This window comes from Lineus longissimus, chromosome 1 (genome assembly GCF_910592395.1).
Source record: "Lineus longissimus chromosome 1, tnLinLong1.2, whole genome shotgun sequence".
NCBI lineage: Eukaryota > Metazoa > Nemertea > Pilidiophora > Heteronemertea > Lineidae > Lineus > Lineus longissimus.
This window is the reverse complement of record NC_088308.1, coordinates 2134776-2157906: the sequence shown is the minus strand read 5'-3', so window position 1 is coordinate 2157906 and position 23131 is coordinate 2134776. Positions and strand designations below refer to the sequence as shown.

Below are 23131 nucleotides of genomic sequence, written 5' to 3'. Positions count from 1 at the left end.
TCATGTCACGCGGATCTGATGATCTACCCGTCAAAAGTGGTCTAAAGAATCAGCTAAATACACCAAAACCAAACAAGATATGAACACAAACGCATCACAGAAGCAAAGATAATTATCATATTCATGTAATGAAATTCATTTTACCTCCATTAGAACGGTATTTTTTCATATATTCAGCTTCATTCGAAGGAAAAGGCACCAAAATCTTTTGATGCTGCAAGCAGCCATCTTTCTCGCCATCTCAAGCCTCGCTTTACATGTGATTCAAACAAACTTAGTTAAGCGCTAGTTATCGAGATGGCAGCATCTGCTGGTGAGATGCTGTTGAGATTCTGTTACCATTGGTAACATCGAACGCTATCTATGATAATAACTTGTAATCTTCGCATTGTGTAAAAGATGGAACTCCCAGCGTTTGCATGAGTTTTGCGCGCGAAAAGATCTTCCAAAATATCAAAGAGTTAGTTCCACCCTACAAGTCAATGATGTATGACTATAGATCCAGTGGCTTAAGCTGATGAAAGGGCCAGCCGGCTTATGAGACACTCTTTACTTCCAAACTCCTATCTCTAATGCCAAGGCGCCTGGCTGGATGGCAGTTTGTACCCTATATTTAACTAGCTGGAGGCAACCAACCGGCCGCATCGGAAGGAGGTTCCGAGCGGGCCTCGAACCTTCGACCTCCCGTTCACGAGGCGGACGCCTTAACCACCAGACCATCGAGATGGGCTTAATCGATGAATGATAGGGGAACAATAGGGGAAACACAGTCAATGGGGAACAAACACTGATGCTGCACTGGTGTAGAAGTATTGCGCGGCTCTTTGGTATTCTGAAGGATAATAGTATGGTGAATGTTTCAAAAGTGGCCAACTGTCGATTGCCTCAGAGATTATAAGCGCATCGGACATTTCAAACTTTAATAGTACACATGCTTAATGTTTCTGAGTGTTTCTTCGCATTGTATAGGAACACTGAAAGATAGATTTACACGTTTTTCTGTGTTTCCCTTTTGAAAAGTCATTGTCTCTTTATCTGTCAATTGCAATTGTCTCTTTATCTGTCAATTGCATGGACACACTGAAATGTGGGGAGCAACCAAAAACGTTACACCGGTTCGAACCATAGGCCACCGTATCTCTACCGTATCTCTGGACACGGAGCGAATCCGATCAGGAAGCGTTGTACATCTCTCCCTGGTCGGATAGACGCTGAAAGGCTTCGGCCAGGTCTTAGACTCCCGGGGCAGTCCATTGCGACATCCTAATTGAATCTCCTTGGGTGAGGGACGAGGCCGGTCCACTGCGCCCGGTGTGTACCAGGTCTTGGTTCCTCACTATAACCAATGGTCTCCTTGAGTGGAGTGAGTGATAAAGAATTATTTCCTATTTGAAAAGCTCAATATCACTGATATGGAGGGTAACACAAATGGTAACGTTATCACTTATTTTTACTAAAGCTCTCTAATATGAGTCACAACTCCAAACTTTCCCACCAGGTGTCCCTCGAAGCGACTCCACCTAACACCACACAATTCATCGATTGCTATTGTCATTCAAATCAATTGATGTGTGACGTCACCAATCACTTACCTGAGCAAATGGCCGCTGACCCAAATGATAGTGTGTGAATAATTTTGTGCTCGTATTTTCACCTTTATTTCCTATTTACTGGATTTATTTCTGCACCAAAGGTAGGTACAAAAATGAAAGAAATTTCAGGGAATTTTTAGTGTGCTTGTTTTATAGTTTGTAGTTTTGATATTTGCGGATTTGTGGCAATGTTTTTAGTCATGTTAGTCGGTGGTTGTAATCGTGTATGCCCCCAACGTTCGCGTCCGTAGTGTCGGGGTACTCAACTGAGACCTGAGGCTCCTGAGGGCGCTATGTAAGGAAATTGACCCTTTATAGTGTGTGTTTATAATGCCTTATTACTTGTCCTACAATTATCGCGCTCATGTTTATGCCTAACTGAAATTGATTAGTCCATACATCACTACCAACAACTCTATTAGATTGTGCTTGTTAGACGGATTTAACCATCTCCGATCGACTCCACGGTACTCGAGTATGTATGGTCCGTCGCATGCACTGTTTTTGCGACCCTTTCCCTGGCCGCTGGCCACAGGTGATTTAATAATTTCTTGCTAAATTAGGCCTTGCATGTAAGCATGTCCATCCCAGGCCGAGTTTTCTGTCCTTTTAGTGAGGGCTATGGCTATATGAGCAGTGGTGAGGGGCAAGTAATTTTTGAATGAATACCAAGGCCCTTCTCTGGGCAGCCAGGTGTGTATTGCCATGCTTTGTCATGACAACCATTATGCTATATGTTTATTATTTATGAAACTTTTGTTTTGTGTCCTTGCTGGAAATCGTGATGAAGTTGGATTGGTATTTAAGAGAGAGGGGACAATTGTGTGAAGTGGGGTATTGGGGAAAAGTTGATTTTGAAATATCTTCAAAAATGGTATTCACAAAAGAATTCAACGCCAGAAACATCTGAAGCCAATCAAAAACTAGAAGCCATGGGGATGTGAGAGTCTTGGTGTGTAAGAACAATTGTTTCATGGTCATGAGCCCTTTGTGAAGCCAGTGTTTGCCTGCAGGGAATTTTGTTGTCCTGTACTCTGTGTGTGTCAAGTTGACCTAATGATTGTGTTTTTCTTCGAAATAGGAAGTTTGATTTCTATCCAGAATGGAAAGAATACAGTTTCCTATACTATCTCCAGGATGTTTTTATGTTGAGCACCTACAACTTGTCATGCATTCGAATTAATCTTAATCAAAACCCATCATTGGACATTTTCCAAATATTGTTTCTTTAAAATAGATTTGATATATTAAAAAACTTTTAAGATAGGCCCATATTAGGTCTATATCATATGTTGACTATAAGATAGCTTTTGTTCATCTCAGGTCAGTGATTTACTCTAGTGAATTCTGGAAAACTGCCAATCATTTTACCCGTACTTTTAAACATGTTTGTCCATTACTTTCCCTATATGGGCTATTTATGCCTCTTTCTAAGTAAGAACTGGGACATTGCCAACATATATTAGAGGCTACTTAAGGGGCTTTCAGGGCCGACATTGTACTTTATTCATATTGACCCATTGTGCTAGTAATTACCTAGATTGGACCTGCCTGGTCACAAGTTGCCACCCTTTTAATAAGATTTGCGAACAATGGTAGTTGATTAGGAATTATTGGACTTAATTACCAACCAACATGTCAACAACTCTTGTCTTAGTTGACAATGACAGTTGTCGTGTCTTGTCTCATTGTGAAAGATTTCATGAAGTTAATTTGAATTGGAAGACCAATTTTACATCAGTAATGGGACTTAAGTTCAATCTGATGAAACAGAACTCTTGGGTCGTACTAAAACCTTAATGTTTTTTGCAGTTAGTGTTTGATGGTCTTCAAAAAACAAGTTAACTGGAATATGTTATGTAAATCTTTGTCATTTGTTCACATGAATTGACTGTGTTTGGGTCAGTCGAAGGCCATTTATGTCTTCAAAGGCTTTATAACGAGTTGATGGCCTAGGTTTCCCTGTAACTTTGGATAAGACCTTCATGCTCATTGCCCAATGTGTAAGCCTAACTCCACAGGAGACTCACAAGAACAAGTTTTTGTCTGGAAAGGTTTTATAACCATTTTTCAACATAAGGTTTTGGGGCTTTAATTTTTTCCACTAATCTTCCTCCAGCCTTCCATATAATATCCCTGGACTTAGTGCCCAGCATTAAAATTTGTATTTTGTTGAACAGAGTGCAAAGAAGGTGTCTTTAAGAAGATCCATTGTTGACAAACCATTGAGGACCAATTCGTTATTGAAGGCTTATCCTTAGTACCTCTTTCCCATTGGTGGACACATGACAAAAAGGTTTTCCTGGAAATTTCTCTCTCTCTCCAAATCATAACAAGATAAAAATGGATTTTTTGTGCATATTTCATACTTTACTCGAAATCCTTTTTTACCAAGTTTAAGCCATTTGGTGGTTGGGTGGTTAGCCCATTTGTTTCAGCAACAAAAGCTAAATCATAAAAAAACAGTACTTTGTTTGGTAATATGTAATGTTTTGACTGTGATATGTGCATGGGAAATGTTATTCCTGGAGTCAGGTGGTGGAGTTTGGTGTGTTGACATACAGCTGTCACAGCAGTAAGAGATATTGCAGAAGTAAGACCTCACTGACCAGCTTTAGCAAGTTGATAGTCTTGATATGCTTGTACATTCGTCACAACCCTCAATGCATAACCACCACGACCCATTCTATGAAAAAGTGATTTCATATTTCACCATCCTTTGTCCATCACCATGGATACATCATCCTTATACAAACATGGCCAAGGGGGGACCAAACCATGACAAAGTGAAGTACCAGGTTGGCCATCCTAGTGTCCTTTCTTCTCTCCAGGTCAGGACAATATGAGCACCGGAAGTGACAAACCTGACGAGGTCAAGCTTCTTAGTTTCCATGAAATTTCTTCTCTTTTTTGTCAGTTTTGAATAGCTTATGGTTTATACTAGCGATTTATGAAAGATAATCATCTTCAGTGTGATTCATAAACCATCCAGTACCAATGCAGTACAATTGCACTTGGTGATCCCCCAATGGTTTTTCGTCTGGACTTTCATGAATTTATCCTACATCATAACAGGGCCGTATTTAACTTTTTTGTCCAGGGGGGGCAGTGGGATAGATCGCCGAAGGCGATCTGCATGCGCCGCAGGCGCATCCGAACGGGGGGGTCTGGGGGCCCTCCCCCGGAAAAATTTGAAAATAAAAGGTCTGAAATGGCATTTTCCTGGCATTTGGAAGTGTGAATCAATAGTATTTTTACTCTAAAAAAGGACCACTTTTATGAGAAAGAAGACTAGGGATTTTACTATATGACTTGTATGAAACTCCTCTGTCAGAATAGAAGACTAGGGTCAGGGCACTGGACTGGTCAGATTATAAGGGTTGCACCTGAGTTGATAACATCTGCTATCCATATGCTGCTATCATGCTGGTAAAGCTATGGCTAAGATTAGTTTGTCTTTTTATTACTGTCTGAAAATTTTTTTTTCAACATTTATTGCACAGGGGGGGCAGCTGCCCCCCCTGCCCCCCCTCTAAATACGGCCCTGCATAATGTCTGTTTCAGTTCATTGTCAAATTTGTACATGATTCTCATTTTGGCATTCATTCTATAAAAACACGGTAAGGTACATGTATCATGAAACATGATGGGTATCAACATCTCAAAAGCTTCAGCTAAGCTTGATATTCAGGCTAGAGTTCACCGCAGAAACACTGTCTTGGCATCAAGCCGATAAACAGGTCCTTGGACGCCATCTTTCTGGTAATTGGATAGTTACATAACGACACCAACAGCCCACTCAACCCACAACGTCACTGCACAAAGAGAATATTTTTACCAAAGTCACTCTGAAAAAGAAAGCTGACCGTTGGAGTGCTCTTGATCTAAAAATGCTTCAAACTGTCTGGTTTGGTTTGTACAAAGGTCCCCTCAGCAAAAATAGACCATGAAGACTATCAGGTTATACCTCTCCGGCCACTTTTCAAATTTGCCATTGTTGGGGTTTGTCCTGAATGTTTTTGTAAGTCGAGTGAGTTCAGGTGCGAGAGGGTTGTTCTTGGTTGGGAAAGAAGGTTTCATATGACTCTAGCCTTGGCATGACTGGTTCTGCAGCATTAAGCCAATACATACTCCGACAAAACTGGTCAAAGGTGATACTGTTATTGCTTATTCAAAAGCATCTTGACCTTCATATCGTCTGCATACATGTAGAGGTAAGAAACCTCTCTTGCACCAGCAGCCATCACTTCACTATTTCATGAGCTGTAGATGGCTATCTTTTCCCAGTCACAAGTGTTACATGGCATAACATGATCAAAGTTGACACTGGTTCTTTCTCAACAGAAGTCACACCAATTTCATTGCAAACAAAGTTGTGCCAGTCTGAATGAATGGACTTTTGTTGTTGCAGCTAATCAACATTGTTCTCTAAAATTGATGGCAGCATGCCCTAAATGGTCTGTGGTGTAACCAACACCTCAATAAAAGGGCTCAACTTAACCAAATTTTGCACAAGTCTTCAAATGAGGCAATGGTGCCACACCACTCCTTAGTCGGATGTAACCTATTGTTAATGATTGTCTCAGTTTGCAAATTGAGTCTGGGTGTACAACAGTAATGGTTTCTTTATCTCGCCAAAAGTCAAATTGTACTGTTACATTTGTCCAGGTGGTCAGTTTGGTCAAAAAAGGGTCCAAGCAAGGTTCATCTGAAGGAATTAGTCTAATACTTCCATTGTCAACGATTCATTTGTTCAAGATGTTGAGATTTCTTTTGAAATTCAGATTTGGTGGCCAAATTAATTTGGAACCTTTAGATTATGTGTTGGCTTCTGTGGCTTTGTTGGTTGTGTTTGAGCGTTATGCCTGGGGAGGCAATCAGCTAGGGATATCAAAAGTTGTCCTGCTGGGCTGTGGGCTTTGGTATTGGGACCCTTCTTTTTGGTGAAAAGGGTCTGGGGTGATTTTAGGGTTTCATGGAGTGAGCAGTGCCTAAGCGGCTTTCGGAAGGTATTGGATTGGAAGGCTACATGTATAAGGGATTAGCCTCTTTCACCCCCAGCTCAAGAGGTCATGTTGGTGTGACACATTTCTGTTTGTCTTCCTTGAAACAACTGGAGTGTTGAAAGTGAGTCAAGTGAGCTTTTTTGTTTCCTTGCGTAGGATCAGCTTTTTGGTAAGTACTGAGTATATCAAAATAAATTTGACAATTCTTGAGATTTTTCAAAGGTCTAGGATTTCACTCATACCTTGTCAGTTGAGTTTGACCGAACTTTTTCGATGAATATATGACCATATTCAATTATTTCATGTGTCACAACATAAATTGTTGTTGAAACATTCCTTCAAACATATTTGCAAGGCTTTGAATACCATTCAAACATGAACAAATGTATTCATATGGTCTAAAAGTTTTCAAAGGCCTGCTTACGAACCTCTGACATCAGGATATCGTGGGCGTCCCATGTACTCTTGCCAAAATAAAGGACATAGTTGAATCAATGATCAAGTGTCCTATCTCACCCCATTTCCAGGAATCAATCTTTCTTTACAACTGGGGTGTTAAATAGAAAGTGTCTTTGTCATCTTTTTCATACAAAAAATGGAAGTGTGTTGTAAGAATGGCCATTGTGTTTTCTTGAATGGAATGAAAGTTTTTGATAAAAACTTTGGTAGAGACTACTTGTAACTTCATGGTCTGTATGACATCTAAGATCAACATCGGTGTATCTCTGAAGTGTCATCCAATTGTGTCTTGGGTCAGTTATCAGTCAAACTTGATCTATGGGATGTGAGACTGCTGTGTCATTGCCAACACAGGTTTTCAAGTGAACATCTCCTTTAAAAAAAGCGTTATTCATGACGTTACTGATACTTGAGCCAGAGGATAAAAGTGAAGGGGTAAATGTGCATGTATTCCTTTCTTCTTCAGCATTTGCTCTGCAATTGGGGGTGTCATCCAGGGAGTGTCTCCAAGGTGGTTCAAGACATAACACACAGAACCTGCTAACACTTTCCATTCTTGATTTTTCAGGGATTCTCTTACATGTATTCAAGAAGGGTTGTGGAAAAGTTCGATGGAATGCCAATGTCTAATATCTGTATCACTCTTATGGTAAGTAAAAACAAAGAAATACACATATTAGTGACATTCATTTTTTGTTGTAAAATGGCCTGTCATTGTAATTTAACAAGTCTAGAAAGATTCTCAATTCTTTGAAAACAGTATGGCGGGAACAGTAGTAGTTCATGTTAATGGAATGCCTTATTCATAGTAATAGTATACTTTCAACTTTGACCTCAAATATTTTGATTGTGAATCACACTTACACACTTTGTACCGGGCCTATAATTGATTGTCATGTGACTAAGTCCAGTCACATCTCCATTATTGTGGTCAACCTTTCAATGAAATGGGATAAGCGAAAACATTCATTACTTTTGTGCTGGGATTGGCAGTGTGGCTGAAATATGCGAGGTCAATAATTCATTTTAGTGTGAAGGGCCTGAATTCCAATGTGAAGGGCCTACTTTTTCCACAGCAGTGACCTTCTTTACTTTCCATGTAAATTGAAATTTTTCAAATTCAACACATTCCTTTCTATAATAAGTTTCATTTTGAAATTCTGTTGCTTTGAATTGATGAAATGATAATTCAGGTCTGGGGAGGGGTAGGGCTGGGTATGGTTTAGGTCAACAACATGTTTGCCAAGGTACTTGTGGGCACAGTGCAACTTCGGGCTCGACTACCAACATGCCTGACGATAGTGAGTTGGTAGCGTTATTTGATAGCTAGGTGACCCCCAGTAGGCCCTAGGTTTAGTTTGGTTGTCAAATAAGAAACTACATACTCTTGCGGGAGACATGTAATTTGACTAAGCAAAGCGTTTGTATAGTAATTAGATTTAAGATTGCGTGGTAGGTATCGAAATAAGAGACCTCCGCCATGCAGGTGCCACAAGTTTCTTTGTGGTTAACTTACTTATGGGTCACTCAGAGGTGGATAGTACAATTAAAAAATAGAAAAAAAGCTTTCTGGGTATGTGTGCCAGTACTTTAGTTAGAAAGGCCCAACTGTTCTTCTTTTGACCTGAGGCGTATCCAAAGACATTTTCTTACAGGTTGTTTAGTTCATGTCCTTTGGTTACTTTTTCACCTACAGCAGCATTGTTTCTTGGCTGAAGACCCACAACTTGGTAGAAACAAAAACAATCTGATGGATATCTGACCCTCAAAACATTAGTGGAAACAAAACGATTACTTGGTAACCGGCCAAGTGAGAATCTAATCAGAAATGAAATTTATGTGTAATCAGATACAGGCATTCTTCTCAGCCATGGAGTCTGGACTGGCTGGACTTTACACAATAGCGCTGAACCTGTGATGCTGATGACTCTCAGTTGCTCTCACCTTTTAAATCGAGATTTACAATTCTGGAGATGATGGTTGCTCTCTACTTTGTTGCACTTTATGACTATTTAGTGGATACTTTATTTCGTGCTAGAGTAGGTAGGCTTTTTGGCAAAGAGTGGAACTTGAGGCCTAACTTGCTGCATTCCTCTCCTTCACCATCACTATGTTGTTTTAGTGTCTGTTTCCGCGGTGGCCCTGTTTTAAAAAGAAGCTGAAGTGGTCAGTGGATTCTCAAGCATCCACTTCAGAAAACTTGCAATATTAAATTGAAAACGTGTTTGCATTGGAATATATATTTCCTTTGAGAATTTGGGCCGGTGATTCTGAAGCAGTAGTTCTGAATACTTATTTCTGTGGCAACATTGCCCAGTTCTTCAAGGAGAATTTGTTCAAAAACTTGTTAAAAACTCACCTCTATCTAACACATCACACTTGTAGCTGCAAGAGCACAGTGGGGGCTTTTAACATTTGAGAATTTTGTATACACAAATAACTTGTATGGTAATATTTTTGGTATGTCTGAAGAATATGAGAGGGTATAAGTGGGTTTCTTTCAATCAAACTGTGCACATGCCAGTGTTAATTTTAGGGAAGCCTTTAAATTATTCCATATTATTACTGTGATTACTACCCTTACTTATACTTTTGTCACCTTTATACCTCCTAAATGAAGTTAGGCCACCCACCAACTTTCCCATTGTGCCATCACTTAATTTCACAATGTGACATCCTGGGTATACAACAGAATCGATATTTCCCAAGCTCTGGCCAAGTCCCATGCTGTGTTTACCCCGCCTTCATGTACATGAGTTGACTTTACCATATGCGTCACAAGAGTTCTCTCTAGTTGAGTGAGAGGATTATATGTATAGCTGGTTTGCACTTTTTCATTCTTGACTCTAATCAATACGTTTATTAGTGGTGTCGTTGTTTGATATATGCCAGCAAATGAAAATGAAGTGTATGGTGCAAAAAAACTATCCATGATTGGTTTTATCCTAGATTGGTATTTTGTTCAACATACAGTATGTTACCCATACCAATGCACTAAAAATGTTGGTTGGTGATTTGATGTTGAAACCCAAAAAGCTAGAAATATTGATTCCCACTGTGGAAAGTAATTTCCTTCTCTGAAGCCAACATTTTTTTGCACATTGGCAATGGCCTACCATCCTGACCCAGACCTCTCGATGACACTCTATACTTCCCTTCAACAAAATTTGGTAGAGTGGGGCGGAGGGGGGGATATTGATGTTACTTGAGGTCAGAGTGATTTGTGCCATTTGTGTTTTCGAAAGTCATAGATTTGTGCTAGTAACAATATGTGTTTTTATCATTTCTCCTGATTCTTATGTCGACAAACACCAAGCCCAGCTTGATAAGTGTTGTTCTTCTCAGCTTGGGGGTTATTGTCATAAGAAGTTTGGGGCAATTATTGTCAAGGCATCACAAGACAATGGATGGAAGACCATGAGAAATGTCCCCAATGAAGAAAGTGAAGCATTGAAGTGTACTGCCAATGTCAGGGACAGTAATACTGCCCCTCTCCCCTGAATGGACATCAGTGTCTTGGAGTAATCAGAGTTCAGAGCAGGTTGGGTTTTGGCAGGTGTGAAGATAATGTACCTGGTGAAATCTTTCAGTATCTCACAATGGTCATTTGATGATATTGAGCTACAGTATACCTCTCCAATTAGTCTCATTAGGAAAGTTTTAGCGATTGATCTTGTGCATTTGCCATAGATTGTAGGTTACATACACTCTGATTTAGATGCACTGTTGAAACAGGTGGTCCAAAGCAACATAACTTTTTACACTTCCCCTATTTTAAAGAAATGCACAACTTTTCTCTTTTCAGATTCATTCAACACAATGAAATAGACAATGAGCTCGGAAACGATTATCAAACGTGATGATATTACCCATGGGGTAACTTATATAGGAATACCCCCGCTGCAAAGATTGTGAATACAAAATGTCGAAGATGATGCCATCCCGTAGCCGGATGTCGTATACCTGCACCAAAGGCCTGCAGAATGCGCCTGGAGAAAACAACTGTTTTCTCAACTGCGCTGTTCAGGTAAAGATCATTTTGAACTTCAAAATTTTTGGCTTCAGTGGCACAGTTATGAATTGTGAAATTTGTAATTCAGCAAGTTACTTCTACATGAACTTATTTGATTGACCCAGTGTTTAAGGGAAGACACACTGGAGTTCAACCTGAGGGGTGCAATTATATTCTAACCCACAAGTTCTATGGCCTACCCTTCTAGATATTCTCTGGGTGATCTTGTCACTCAAGCTTACAACTCTTATCACCACATCAAATCATCGGCTCCAAATCCTTTGTTTTGCTCACATCTCAAAATACATGCCCTGCTAGCATTATTTGTTTCACTGCTCTCACGATTTGCTGCCTGTGAGAACCCAGGTATGAGGCTGGCAGTGTATGCGAAATTACCCTGGAAGGTTAAGCCAATAGTATACCGTTACTGGTTCCTGTACTTGGAATAACTCAAAACTGAATGAATATTTTATAGGTTTTTGTGAGGCTGAGTGAAATTATGCATTATTATGTTGTTTGCCTGCGAATGGATTTTGCCATGCCATGTTTTGAAAGGAACTATAATACCATAGCTGTTAGTAGCCTAATTTAACAATTTGATTGCTTGTTACCTCAATCTTCCCTTGTTAGTGTCATGACATTAATTGAATACTCTTCATTATTTATCACAACGTGGAGTTTATCAATGTCAGTCTCAACCTCAGCAACTGTTTTCATTAGAAATACGAGAATGACCAAGTACAATATAACTGTAGGCCTACCTTTATATTGAAACACAATGCCTTAGAAAACAATATTGTTTCATAACATTGACTGATATTATTGGAAGAAGTCCCAAGTAGATGATAAGTTCAATTCAATTGATTGAATCTGTATTGTCTTGGTGTAAGCAGTTCTAAAAATACTTTCAACACTTGTACTTCACCCTCAATGACAAGAACATAGTGCAGTTACTGTTACAATCTCACTATAGGACTACTTTACTATGTCCTATTTTCATGATATCGAAACTGTATCAAGTTTAATAGCCCAAGCTCAAAACAGGCCCAGTTTAGTCATTTTGACCAATAGGGAGCCAAATCACTGCTAATTTGAAGTTCTTCCAATTTCATTTTCTGTCTGCTTTTATGATCTCAGATTGGATATTTACCAACTATCGAGCTTACTTTCTGCTGCTTCTTTTACCTGATTGAAAACAAAATAAGATCCCCTGGTCAATGTCACAACAACATTCTCAGTCAACTTATCATGCCTCAGTCTTCAACAATCCCATGGCCATAGCCTTGACAAAAGTGACTCAAAGGTTTGGCCCGGCCTATTGTTTCAGTTTTTTACCTTGTGTTTAATATTCATGGAAATGAATAATTAATCAGAAACCTGGCCCACGGCAAACATGCATCTTATTTGTACTGTTTCCCCTTGGTCTGTGTGTATCCTGTATTGCTGTAACTCCCTGATCGGAAGACAGGCATCGATATGTACGCCACGGTATTGTTTTCTGTGCATGAATAAATAATTACTTTTCCTCGCTGTTTCTCTGTTCAGCATAATGGTCACGTGTCACCATTGCATATGCTGCTAGTTTCCCTTAGGCAGATTTGTCTGAAAGTTACCCAATTTCGTTGCATTGTTGATGTTTTGTCTGCTGTATTCTGCATACTATTACTTTTTGTGGTGCGATATCTGATGTGGCAAATTTCCTTTCATGCACTGAAGCTTTGAGAACATTGAAAGGGAAATGGTGATTTTTCTCCTGCAAAGTGTAAAGTGATAATGTTTTTGCTTATCAATGCAATATTTGAGGTAAAAAGTGTGACAGTGAACTGAATCTGAGGATATTGCATGTCAGTTTCATGATTGGTTTGGAACTTAATCCCTTTTGCTTCTGAAACTTGTTAGCTGTAATTGGTGTGATCATATAATGGCCTTTATTTGAGGGAAAAATAAGCCACTTCCTGAGCATTGTTGAAATGTAGTGTACTGTGAGAAGTTGTTTGTTCCTGGCTAATGCACTTACGGTGTTTACACCTGAAGCAACCTGGTATTGATAGAACTTTCAATATGGCGCCATGACAGCCATCATGATTTTGTCAATCTTTGTAAAGAATTGTTAAGAATGAACTCATAATATGTGCAGAAATAAGTAATTTCTAGATTAGGTATACAATGTACTTGAAGACCTCTGTTTAGTAGGCCCTAGACTGATGAAGTCAAACCTTTCTGCCTTGAGTACCATAAATGAAATTGTGAATGACCAGCCCCCTGGGTACATATTTTCCATTATATCATTTCAAAACATGGATAATAGCAGTTGATTACAAAATCGTATTGCTTCAAATCGAACATCTTGACTTCATCCTCAAGACTGATATCAAAGAAGCCGCCTGGCAACTTGAACTGCACTTGAATACCAAGTCATACCACTCGTATCATGGATGACAGTTTTCTTTTTCCCATCATGAGCAAGACAAAGCCCTAGAATCGACTGTTTCTTTGTGACATGCACATCACTAATGAAGTAAAGCGGTGATGAAGGGTATTCTTATTGCTTTTTGTCACACTCCGAACCCTGCTCACGTTGATTGACTCCATGTCCTTGCAACCGTACTAGAATCACCAATAGGTTAATGTACTCTTCCATATGTAAATACACAACTGTTTCTTGTCAACCTGTCCTGGAACCAACTTGACAAAGAATCATCCACCTTCCATCCTTTGTCTCATAAAAGACATGAAAATCAAAACCATCAAGATTTGCATTAGAATATTGACCAATTTGTCCACTCTATATGGAAATGTTCATAAATTGTTTCCGAACCCCATATTCACTTTCTCTGTTTTATGATTTATCAGCGGAATTATGGCCAGAAAGTTTCTGCCTCATTAACTTGGTGGAATACCCAATATGGTTGAGTGTCTTTGGCGAATGGACAATATGGCGGCGGTGTCCGCATCTATTATGCTAACGCTAATTTATCTTTCGCACGGTATGGTGTGAATCTTGAAGCCAATTGTCTTGTGGGAATTTGAGATTATATTAATCATGCTAACTAGGAAAATCCTGTCAAAATGATGTGAAAATCCTTTAGATTCATTAGCGATGTCGTGGCAACTATAATGACGATGTCTTGTTACGTCTTGTCATAGCTTGTCGAGGGGGAATTCAGGAGGAGTCATAATTTGACATCCTTTGTGTGATCTTTGTCATCTTAAGAAGAAGTTATACAGGTATTGTGTAATGTACTATAAGGATTGGATGAGTAGGAATTCGATGGAAGGTCTTCTTCACTTGGTGATGGCTTTGCCCACCCTTGGTTTGGTGAAAATTCTCCTCCCCTCTCCCTGTTGTCACCATAAGGCTTCTCCGTGGGTTGTTGTGGTCTGGAAGAATCTACTGAAGGCACACCAGGCTTGGGAATATCAATCTCCTACAATGAGAGAAAATATCATAAGAGGCTTCTCAGGGGAGACGATAAGATCAGTTGAGGTCATAATATCTGCCTTGTCCATTACCTAGTAAACTTTCATTTTCGATTTCATGTAAATTCAAATGAATTGGGTTGGTGTGGATGCACCGAATTGAAAATTTGCTGTAAGTTTTGAAGTGTTGATGACCTAATGTCAGTGGGCGTTTCATATAGGTTTATGTATTGACTGCATACAGTCGCAGGTTTACAAGTGATATTTCAATATTTATCATGTAATATTCATAACCCCTATCCCACTTCAATACACTAGTCATTGACTGTGTCTGTGTGTGTCACAGACTTCAAAATGGTCCTTGAAGAGCCCCAGATGGTTGGAAACCACAATGACACACATGGAGACAATTCTTTTTTGGCGCGTGCCTCCCTGCAAATCTTCATGCAAAATACACGCAGGCTCACCATTTGCATGTAAATTTAATGAGTCACCCTTGCATTTTAATACCCTGCTCACAAGATATCATAGGAATCGCATGAATGGTATCTTTTGGGTTAGACCAGGTGGTTCTGCACGCGCGGATGACAATATCACAGTGTTTGTGATAAACCCTTTTTCCTTTTCATGCTAAAGTTTATGACCCTTTGCGTATCATGTATGAGATTTTTGCTAATTAGTTGGATTTTCCAAGGCAGGTTTTTCCCTGACTCTGAATGGGGTGCTTTCCTGTTATCAGTCAAGTTGATGCTGGGCAGATGAGATGAGTGATTATTTGGGATTAGAATGAGCTTGCACGTTAGGGCTGCTCTTGAGAATGTCATGTTCAAATAATAGATCTAAGATCATCTACATGCCTTCAAAGCCACTCCACCCATCACGCACCTTCTGTGTCTCTGGGTACATGAAGACACCTGATGTTCTAGTCAAACAACACGAGTTCCTCTAAGAGTTCAAGTGCTCTACCATTGTTGGTGATGGTCAAATTGGATCTCAATCGTTTGATAATCAGTGCCCCGCCCTTAATGGTACAGTGTCTCTGGGTGCATGTGGACATCATTCAACTTTGTGAAATGAAGTTTAGCATGCTTCATATCAGTTGAGAACACACGCTTCGCCCTGCTTGTCTTGTGGATCTCTGGGTGCGAGTGGATGTCACTCTGTTGCATTGTTGCTTGACTGATGCAGCTTCTTTTGTCTAAGACTGGTATTGATATCACGTGCAGTCACCATGCAACATCATTAAGCTGGCATGTTCCTCTAAATCAAACTTACTCCATTACAAAGAAGTCCTTTTTATTTCTGTAGATGGAAAAGTTTGGCTAGTACATTCTGTGCATGATTATAGCACCTTGCAATAAATGTCGAGTTTTTCATCTTTGGCTTCTCATACAAACGTTATAGCCTCTCAATGAAATCAATTGCTGTCGCTTTGCTTCACCCTGCTGTGAAATTCTTTTAATCCTGGAATAAATATCGACAAACTTGCATCAAATGCATGAAATATGCTGCATATTACAGCACGTGTCGTAAATACTTCATGTCAGCAACACTCATGCAATTTTCTGCCGAGGGCGCCGAGAAGGAAGGTTATCCCTGCTGTGTGGAGGATGGTTGAGACCATTGTTTTCCAGCTCTGCATTTTTGTGTGTAGATTTGATAATGAAAAAGGACTTGTGATAAGGCATGCAACCAATTGCCTCAAGGTTGCTGGCGATGAAATGGTTGGACATATTTGGGAACTTTCTCATGCTGTTAGGGTAACGCGGCAACACTAGGAAATCTTTGTTTTTCTCATTGCTTTGTCTTCTTCGAAGACGCATTTTATAACCCTTGGGTTATAGATTGGACCACCTAGCAGTGGCGTGTGTGAGAGGTGGCATCAAGTGTCAGGCATTTAAAGTTGTTATTTCCCCTCTTGGACCTTCTTGACACACAGGGCTCCCAAGTCTATCAGAGGTCTCCTACCTCCAGCAAGTCCAAAGTTCCCACGTACCCAGGACTTTTAGAGTGAAAGTGAAGGAACATTGAGCCAAAGCCAATGATCTGTCTGGCTGAGCTAAAACAATCTTTCTTGAGAAAAGTCATGAACGTTTTCACTCAGTACTGTAATCAGAAGGTCATGTTTCCAACAAGCATGTTTCTCATCCGTAGGATCACTGGACCCGCCTACCTCTTATTACGATCAATATCTAGGTAAATATACACAAATAACAACTGCAGCCCTGATTCCATGAAATTACCAAGGCCTCGATGAACGCGTGGTAACATCTGATAAACGCTGATTGACCCAGCGCAGTCGGGTAGATAGAAAATCCTGCTGCTGAATGGCCTGCAGACAATAGGCAAATGTTCCGACATATCAAACAAAAGCACCGCATAAATTTGATCAATATGTCTATTTTTGTCTGCTTCCTCGCAGAGCGGCGCGCGGTCTCCCCGCCATGCCAGCACATGTTAACCCGTGCTTGTATTCCCTGCTGTATACCCTACACAGACCATCTGTGGCTTCCTATAACATGTCATCATAATCCATTACATCTCGAGTTACATTCATTTGCTGCAAAACTGAAAATCAGATAATATTGTGCCCTTTTTGTGCCAATTTTGTGCATTTTCAGGCAAGATATATGACACGATCGAACCAGGTGGAGTCGCAGAAGCCAGGATGGTCATTTGGCCAAACCTATCCTGATCTCCATTGATTATTGCTTCTATGGATGTTGCCTTCCCAACACTGAAAACTCCATTGGTCACTTTTAGCTTATGGTTGCTGGGTGGCATTATAGAAATGAGCAATCAATCTAGAACGCTCATTAATTGTAAGCAAATATGCTGCAATTTTGATTAAACATCTTTTGTTATGATGAATTTAAAAAAAATCTATGACTTTCTCTTATCAGAAAGATATCTACTCTGGTGTTATTTATCATGGTTTCTAGGGGCAACCTCGAGCAATCGGTGAGTCAGACTGGGGCACACCTCAAGGCTGGCCTTGTTTCCATACTTATCAGACATTGCGAAGGGTTATCTTGGGTTCCTGATTGTAGCCACCTATGATGCCTTTTGGAAGGGAGGGAGGAAGCAGTGAGTCACCTCAAACAACTTGACAAGTACCAGACTTGTGTGAAGTCATCCAGACACTTGGTGTTCAGATACTGCTAAGCTGCATGGTGGTTGATCGACTCGTTAGGTACCATAGTCTAACGTGATAACAGTGAAAGATATCTGATATATTGAGAATTTGATGTGGTCATCTCGCCCGTTGGTCTGTGTCTAACAAAATATTGATCTGTACACCATGTTTGATCACCTTGGACGAAGGTACACATCAAACATTGCTGTAATTTTCACGATACTACAGCCACTGCTGATTAGAAAACCAAGCTGTTTAGTGGCATCACCAAAGATCAGGGCGATTATTTTTGCTAATTTGGACACTGTGACTCATTGCGGCCCGAGGAATATCCAAAATAGACCAAGCGAGGGTTCCCCTGCCCTGTCAACAATACGGGGGTCGTGACCTCTAAGTTTCGATTGTGTTGTTGCCCAAAAGATAGATGCAGCCAACAATGGTGTGTTAGAATAGTCACAGCCCCAGGAAGCATCACAAACTACAGAAATGAAAGTTAAGTAAGTCATCTTGCCTTTAGGTGTGTATTTTGCCTGGTTTGGGAAAGCTTGGTGTGGTACTTGAGAAGCATGATTTAATGGCAAAATATACTACTGGCCAGGTCTACCAAGAGTGGGCAAACTGAAGATATCCAACATGGCTTGATCTGGATGTTCCATTTACTTTCACTGCCTTTCCTCACTGAGGTCTTGAAACAAAAAGAGCTCCAGGCTTGTTCTGGATTTGTGTGTGAGCGGCCTAAACTTAGCCTCGTTCTTTGAATAAATTTCGACCACGGTTGTCTGTCTGAGAAATTGGATGCTGTGATGTGTTAGTTTGCGTGGGTGTGAAGAAAAATGGTATAAATGGACAGTGAGATCAAGGGATTTCTCATACTTGGAATTGCAAATCTGTACCACAACTTTAAACAAAAGTAAAGAATTGAAAGTTTCTTCAGAAGACATTTCTTGAAGGTATGACTGAGCAGGATCCATGTGGTGCTTGTCATCCACAGTTGAGTGTACTTTATCTCCTGATACTTCCTAGAATCTTTTGCTATCGTAATTTTGATTTTTCAATTACCCACATCTTCTAATTCAATGATCAAGTTCCCAATCGCAAAGTTCGTTTTGACAAACAGTTGATAACCTCCTTATCATAAATCTGAATGAGTATTACAATGCCTGATCATGTATCCAAAGATATCATCAACAAATTTTACTATCAGGAGAGTTCTGGCTTTGTATGTTTGTAGGCTGTTTGTTATATCAACGGTAATATTAACCCTCACATCTACATTGCACATGAAGCAGTGATCAATTACAAATTATATTGTTAACAATATGAACAATTTGAATATTGTACTAATCCTTTGATCTATATAGTCACCAGTTCTCTAAACTGATTATCATTCATTAAAACTAGAAAGGAAATACCAACAAGGGTATCTAAGCTCCTTGAACAAAATACACCAAAGGGTCTTTGGGTGGCATTCCTAAATTCTTTCCATTATTTGCCAATTAGTCAGGAGTATTGGCTTCATGTTTGATTGGACAGGTATGTTGCCCTCAAGCTGAAGCCCCTGGATTCTATCCAGAAATAGGGGGCCAAAACTGAACTACATGTGACCCTGTAGCGGTCTTTGCCAAGCTGACTTCAGCCTGGTTATTCTCGAACAAAAGGATGATACATTTTAATGACTTGTTGTACTTCGCAGCTGTCAGTTATAAACTTGACTTTGGGGCATTTGGTTTGAGCTGAGAGGTGGGCTGAGAGATCTGCCCTCACTCACACAAGGTGGACATGGGAGATAGTCTATGGTTTCATTGTCTGCGCCAAGGAAATCTCCCGTTTTGGGGTGGCGCATTACTCAATCCATACATTCATTTCTTTAAGAAAACATGGGCAGGCTTGATTGTGTGAGTGTTATATATAGTTAGCCAAACATTACCACGTAACATACACTATGAAAACCCCAATATCGAGGCCATATTGACCTTACATCCCTCCCTCCTTCCATAAATGGACATTTTGTAAATCATTTATTGAAGTAATATAAATCAATAAGCTAGGTTACACAATTAATACATCAAATAGGGGAGCTAAGCATTTGTTGTTCAGGAGTTTGAGTGGTGGACTGTATTAATTAGCAGAATCTGTTAGTCGATTGAATGGCATGAAATCAATCATTGAAACTAAGGAAATTGTTTCAATTAATGCATTTGTAAGCCTTTCTGATACTTAATATGTTTGGAGTAAAATAAACATGCAGAAGTTCTGTTGATGAGGTGGAAGGAAATGTATGGACCAACAACTGTATCCATGCAATGTGCAAAATTACATGCTACATTGATTTCTGTTGTTGCATTTTGGTTTAAATTTGATTTCCGCTCTCAGTTTGCAATCACATATTAAGTGCTTCAAATGTCACATGTCAGTGCTCGAGCAATTTCAACTTGACCACTTTATTATCTCTCCAACGTCAATGTTACAGCGTGCCATTCAACCTCAACTCTAAATATACCCAGAATCATACAAACATGCTATTAGCTATTGTTATTATAAATTCAAATTAATTTGTCCATTTGCTGTCACGCTAATTAATTTGGGATGTAATTGTCATCTCATTGATGCTGTAGCTCCAAATGTCCAGAAGACAAATTTTGCGAGCTAGATTTTCCATGCGATTGCTTCATCAGGCAATAGTGTCAGGAAGCCAAGCTTCCAACCAAATGATTGAATTAATGTCCATGAGGTCAATGACTTGTAGCCGGAGATCAAACAAATGCCATCTGGCCAAGTGGTTGCCGAGGGTTACCAAGGTGATTTCAGGACTTGTTGGTGCTGAAAATAGGGAACTCCATTTAATATTGGATTTGCTGTTGCATCTGAAGTTTGACAAGTTAATCGGACAATGGCATTTCACTTTTACTGGTCTGTCATCAATTTGTGCACAACAAACAGTGTATTAGTACTATTAGAATCACATCTTTATAGGCCTACATTGTGTTACAAACTTGTGGCACATGACAAATACATGGAATAATACCTTATATGATTTTTGACAATATACTCAATGAATAACAAAGAAGATGAAATAATTGCTTCCAGGGTAAACACTTCAGTTTCCATTGAGGCCTAGGCATTAATTGTATCACCATGGTTACCTGTCGGCCATTTTGAAATTATACAATTTTTCCTGCAGCAAATTTGCAATGTTTGTTAGTTACTATGGCAATGGGGGTAAACACTGGGCTTGGAGCCTAGTTTTGTTCTGAAATCTTCCTACTGAATTGGTATTCGGAGCCAAATAATTTAAATATTAATTGTTGACATTTATTGGTATAGTCAAACAATGGGTGTTTAAATTGGTATTGTCAAAATTGTTTCCATTTGTTTACTTTGAAATGACATAATTACTTATTTAATAGCATCAATTTAAACTGTTGGTGTAACCTGGAACTTAGACATTCAAAGAGTAGGGTTGCAAGATCAATGATGCAAGAATCTGCATGAAACAAATGCTTTTCTGTAGTGACAGTGGCAAAAGCTGTTTAAAACTTCCTCCAAATTGTTGAATTTTTCACCAGTCGTTTCTGTTGGTGTCCACTCTTGGCACACAGCTCGCTTGGTCTCAGCTGAGTATACCATGTAGACGAAATGATCTAACATTAGCACAAATCCTGTTTACCACATTTCTTTGCTAAAATGTTACCTAAAGAAAATTACCCATGGTCAACTAACTCAAGTCAAACTTACAAAACTGCTTGCATGTGACCAAAGAGTGCTAAACACTGGTTCAGTACCTGGCTAAAGCATAAGCAAGCCTTTCATGCTCCATGAGCTGAAACCTGACATTTGTAATTCCTTTATGTACTTTTTCTACTTATTAAAGGATAATTTATGATATCTTATGCTATCCTTTTATCCTAGGACCTAGTATTTTATTACATGCATGCGTGGTGACTACAACTCTAGTATAAGCCTAGCAAGATTGACCCCATTAAAGTAAGCCTTTAGCTATATACCGAGCCATCCATGCATTTTGGCGAATCTCTAAAATATCATCTCTGTGTGCTTGGCACCAATTTCTATAAGAGACTATTGACCCATGTTTGCTTTCCTTTGAAATTCAAATGTGAGAGTGTGGCGCTCTTAAAAGGATTGTATTTTTAGATTGACAGCCTAAACGCAAGTGTCTGATGATGTCCTATTTCTAGATGCACGCCCCAATATTGAAATAAGAGGACATCCATGGGCAACAATGATTTATACACCAGGTTTGACCACCAACATTAAAACTTGAAACTTTTGCATGCTTTTTCATTCTGCTTTTTCATTCTGCAGCACATTGTACATCATAGTAAAATGGCCATTTGACATTTGCGGAAGCCCTTGCTGTTTTCATTGAATTGTGAATACATTGAAGCCACAATTTATTCATCATTCAGGCGTACCACTTGGCACAGCTGCAGCTATTCAACGCACATCAAATGGTAACAGTGCTGCCTCTACGTGATAATAGCGCTGGCCTTGCGTTAAACTCTAGGCCTATATTCTGGAGCATGAAAAACACCTGTTAATTGAACTTTCAATAAAGTTGGGCAAATGCTGCAAATGTGGCAAGTCTGCATGCTATCAGCATCAAGGACATTATTTGTTCTTCCCTCTGGTACTCAACGATGGACAAATTCCTTCAGCCATCCCTTACCCGATGCGAATTAGTTTTACGCCCGCCCAGAAAGATGAAGATAGATTAAGGTCAAAATAATAATTACAAATAGGAACAGGATGCCCAGCAAGTAAAGATCCATAAAATCCTTGGGCATGAAACGTCTCTCATGAAGATCGCACATGCTCTGAACTGGCAGTCGGACATCACTCGCACACAATGTCCACGCCAATCCACTTAAAAGTGTTCGCCAGTTTCATGGTGCAATTCGAGATTCTCAAACATTGGGCAGCAACTCCATATTTACCATTGCAGTCTGGTGAATCTTTTGTTTAACAAGTATCATGGCCTGTCATTTCCTTGGCGGTTTCAGTGCGCAATTTCATGCCCGGTAAACAATTCGGATGCTTTCCATTGGGACGATTTTTATGCAAAACTTTAATGTCCCAAGACTTTGAGAACTGTGTCAGGCTAAGTTGGGTGGTGTTCCTAGTACAGTCTGAATCTGATATTGTACACTCCTGGTATCGAACGGTCGCTCAAGCTTTGGTGGATTTGATATTGGGCCAGTGATGAACCTTCTGGACATGTTTCGTTTGCAATCTGAAATCACATTGACCTTCTTGATGACTGGGACCACTACAAGTACAAATGCAATGCTTCTTCTTTCTTCACTTCACAATCAGAACCTGGAGTCCTTGTGCTTCAGTGACTTTCTTTGCCACTTGTGGATGATTTACACTTGTTGTTACATGTCCCTTTCACAGGATCTCAATGGTCATCCTGGTGATGAAAAACATGTTACATTACCCTCCAATTCCATTGACAACGTCTTGCTGCAATACTCTTAATTCTTTT

General features: G+C 39.7%; 1 protein-coding gene across 2 annotated transcripts in view; it reads left to right on the top strand.

Annotated features, from left to right (window-relative positions):
• The first annotated feature begins 1606 nt into the window (after nt 1–1606).
• The window catches only part of LOC135484390 (uncharacterized), a 52119-nt gene continuing 30594 nt past the window's right edge, over nt 1607–23131 (top strand). For both annotated transcript variants that reach the window (XM_064765797.1, XM_064765807.1), the window contains exons 1-3: nt 1607–1693; nt 7626–7706; nt 10863–11084. In XM_064765797.1, coding sequence (XP_064621867.1) covers nt 10980–11084 — 105 coding nt within the window. In that variant the 5' untranslated portion in view covers nt 1607–1693; nt 7626–7706; nt 10863–10979. The remainder of the gene's footprint in view (nt 1694–7625; nt 7707–10862; nt 11085–23131) is intronic.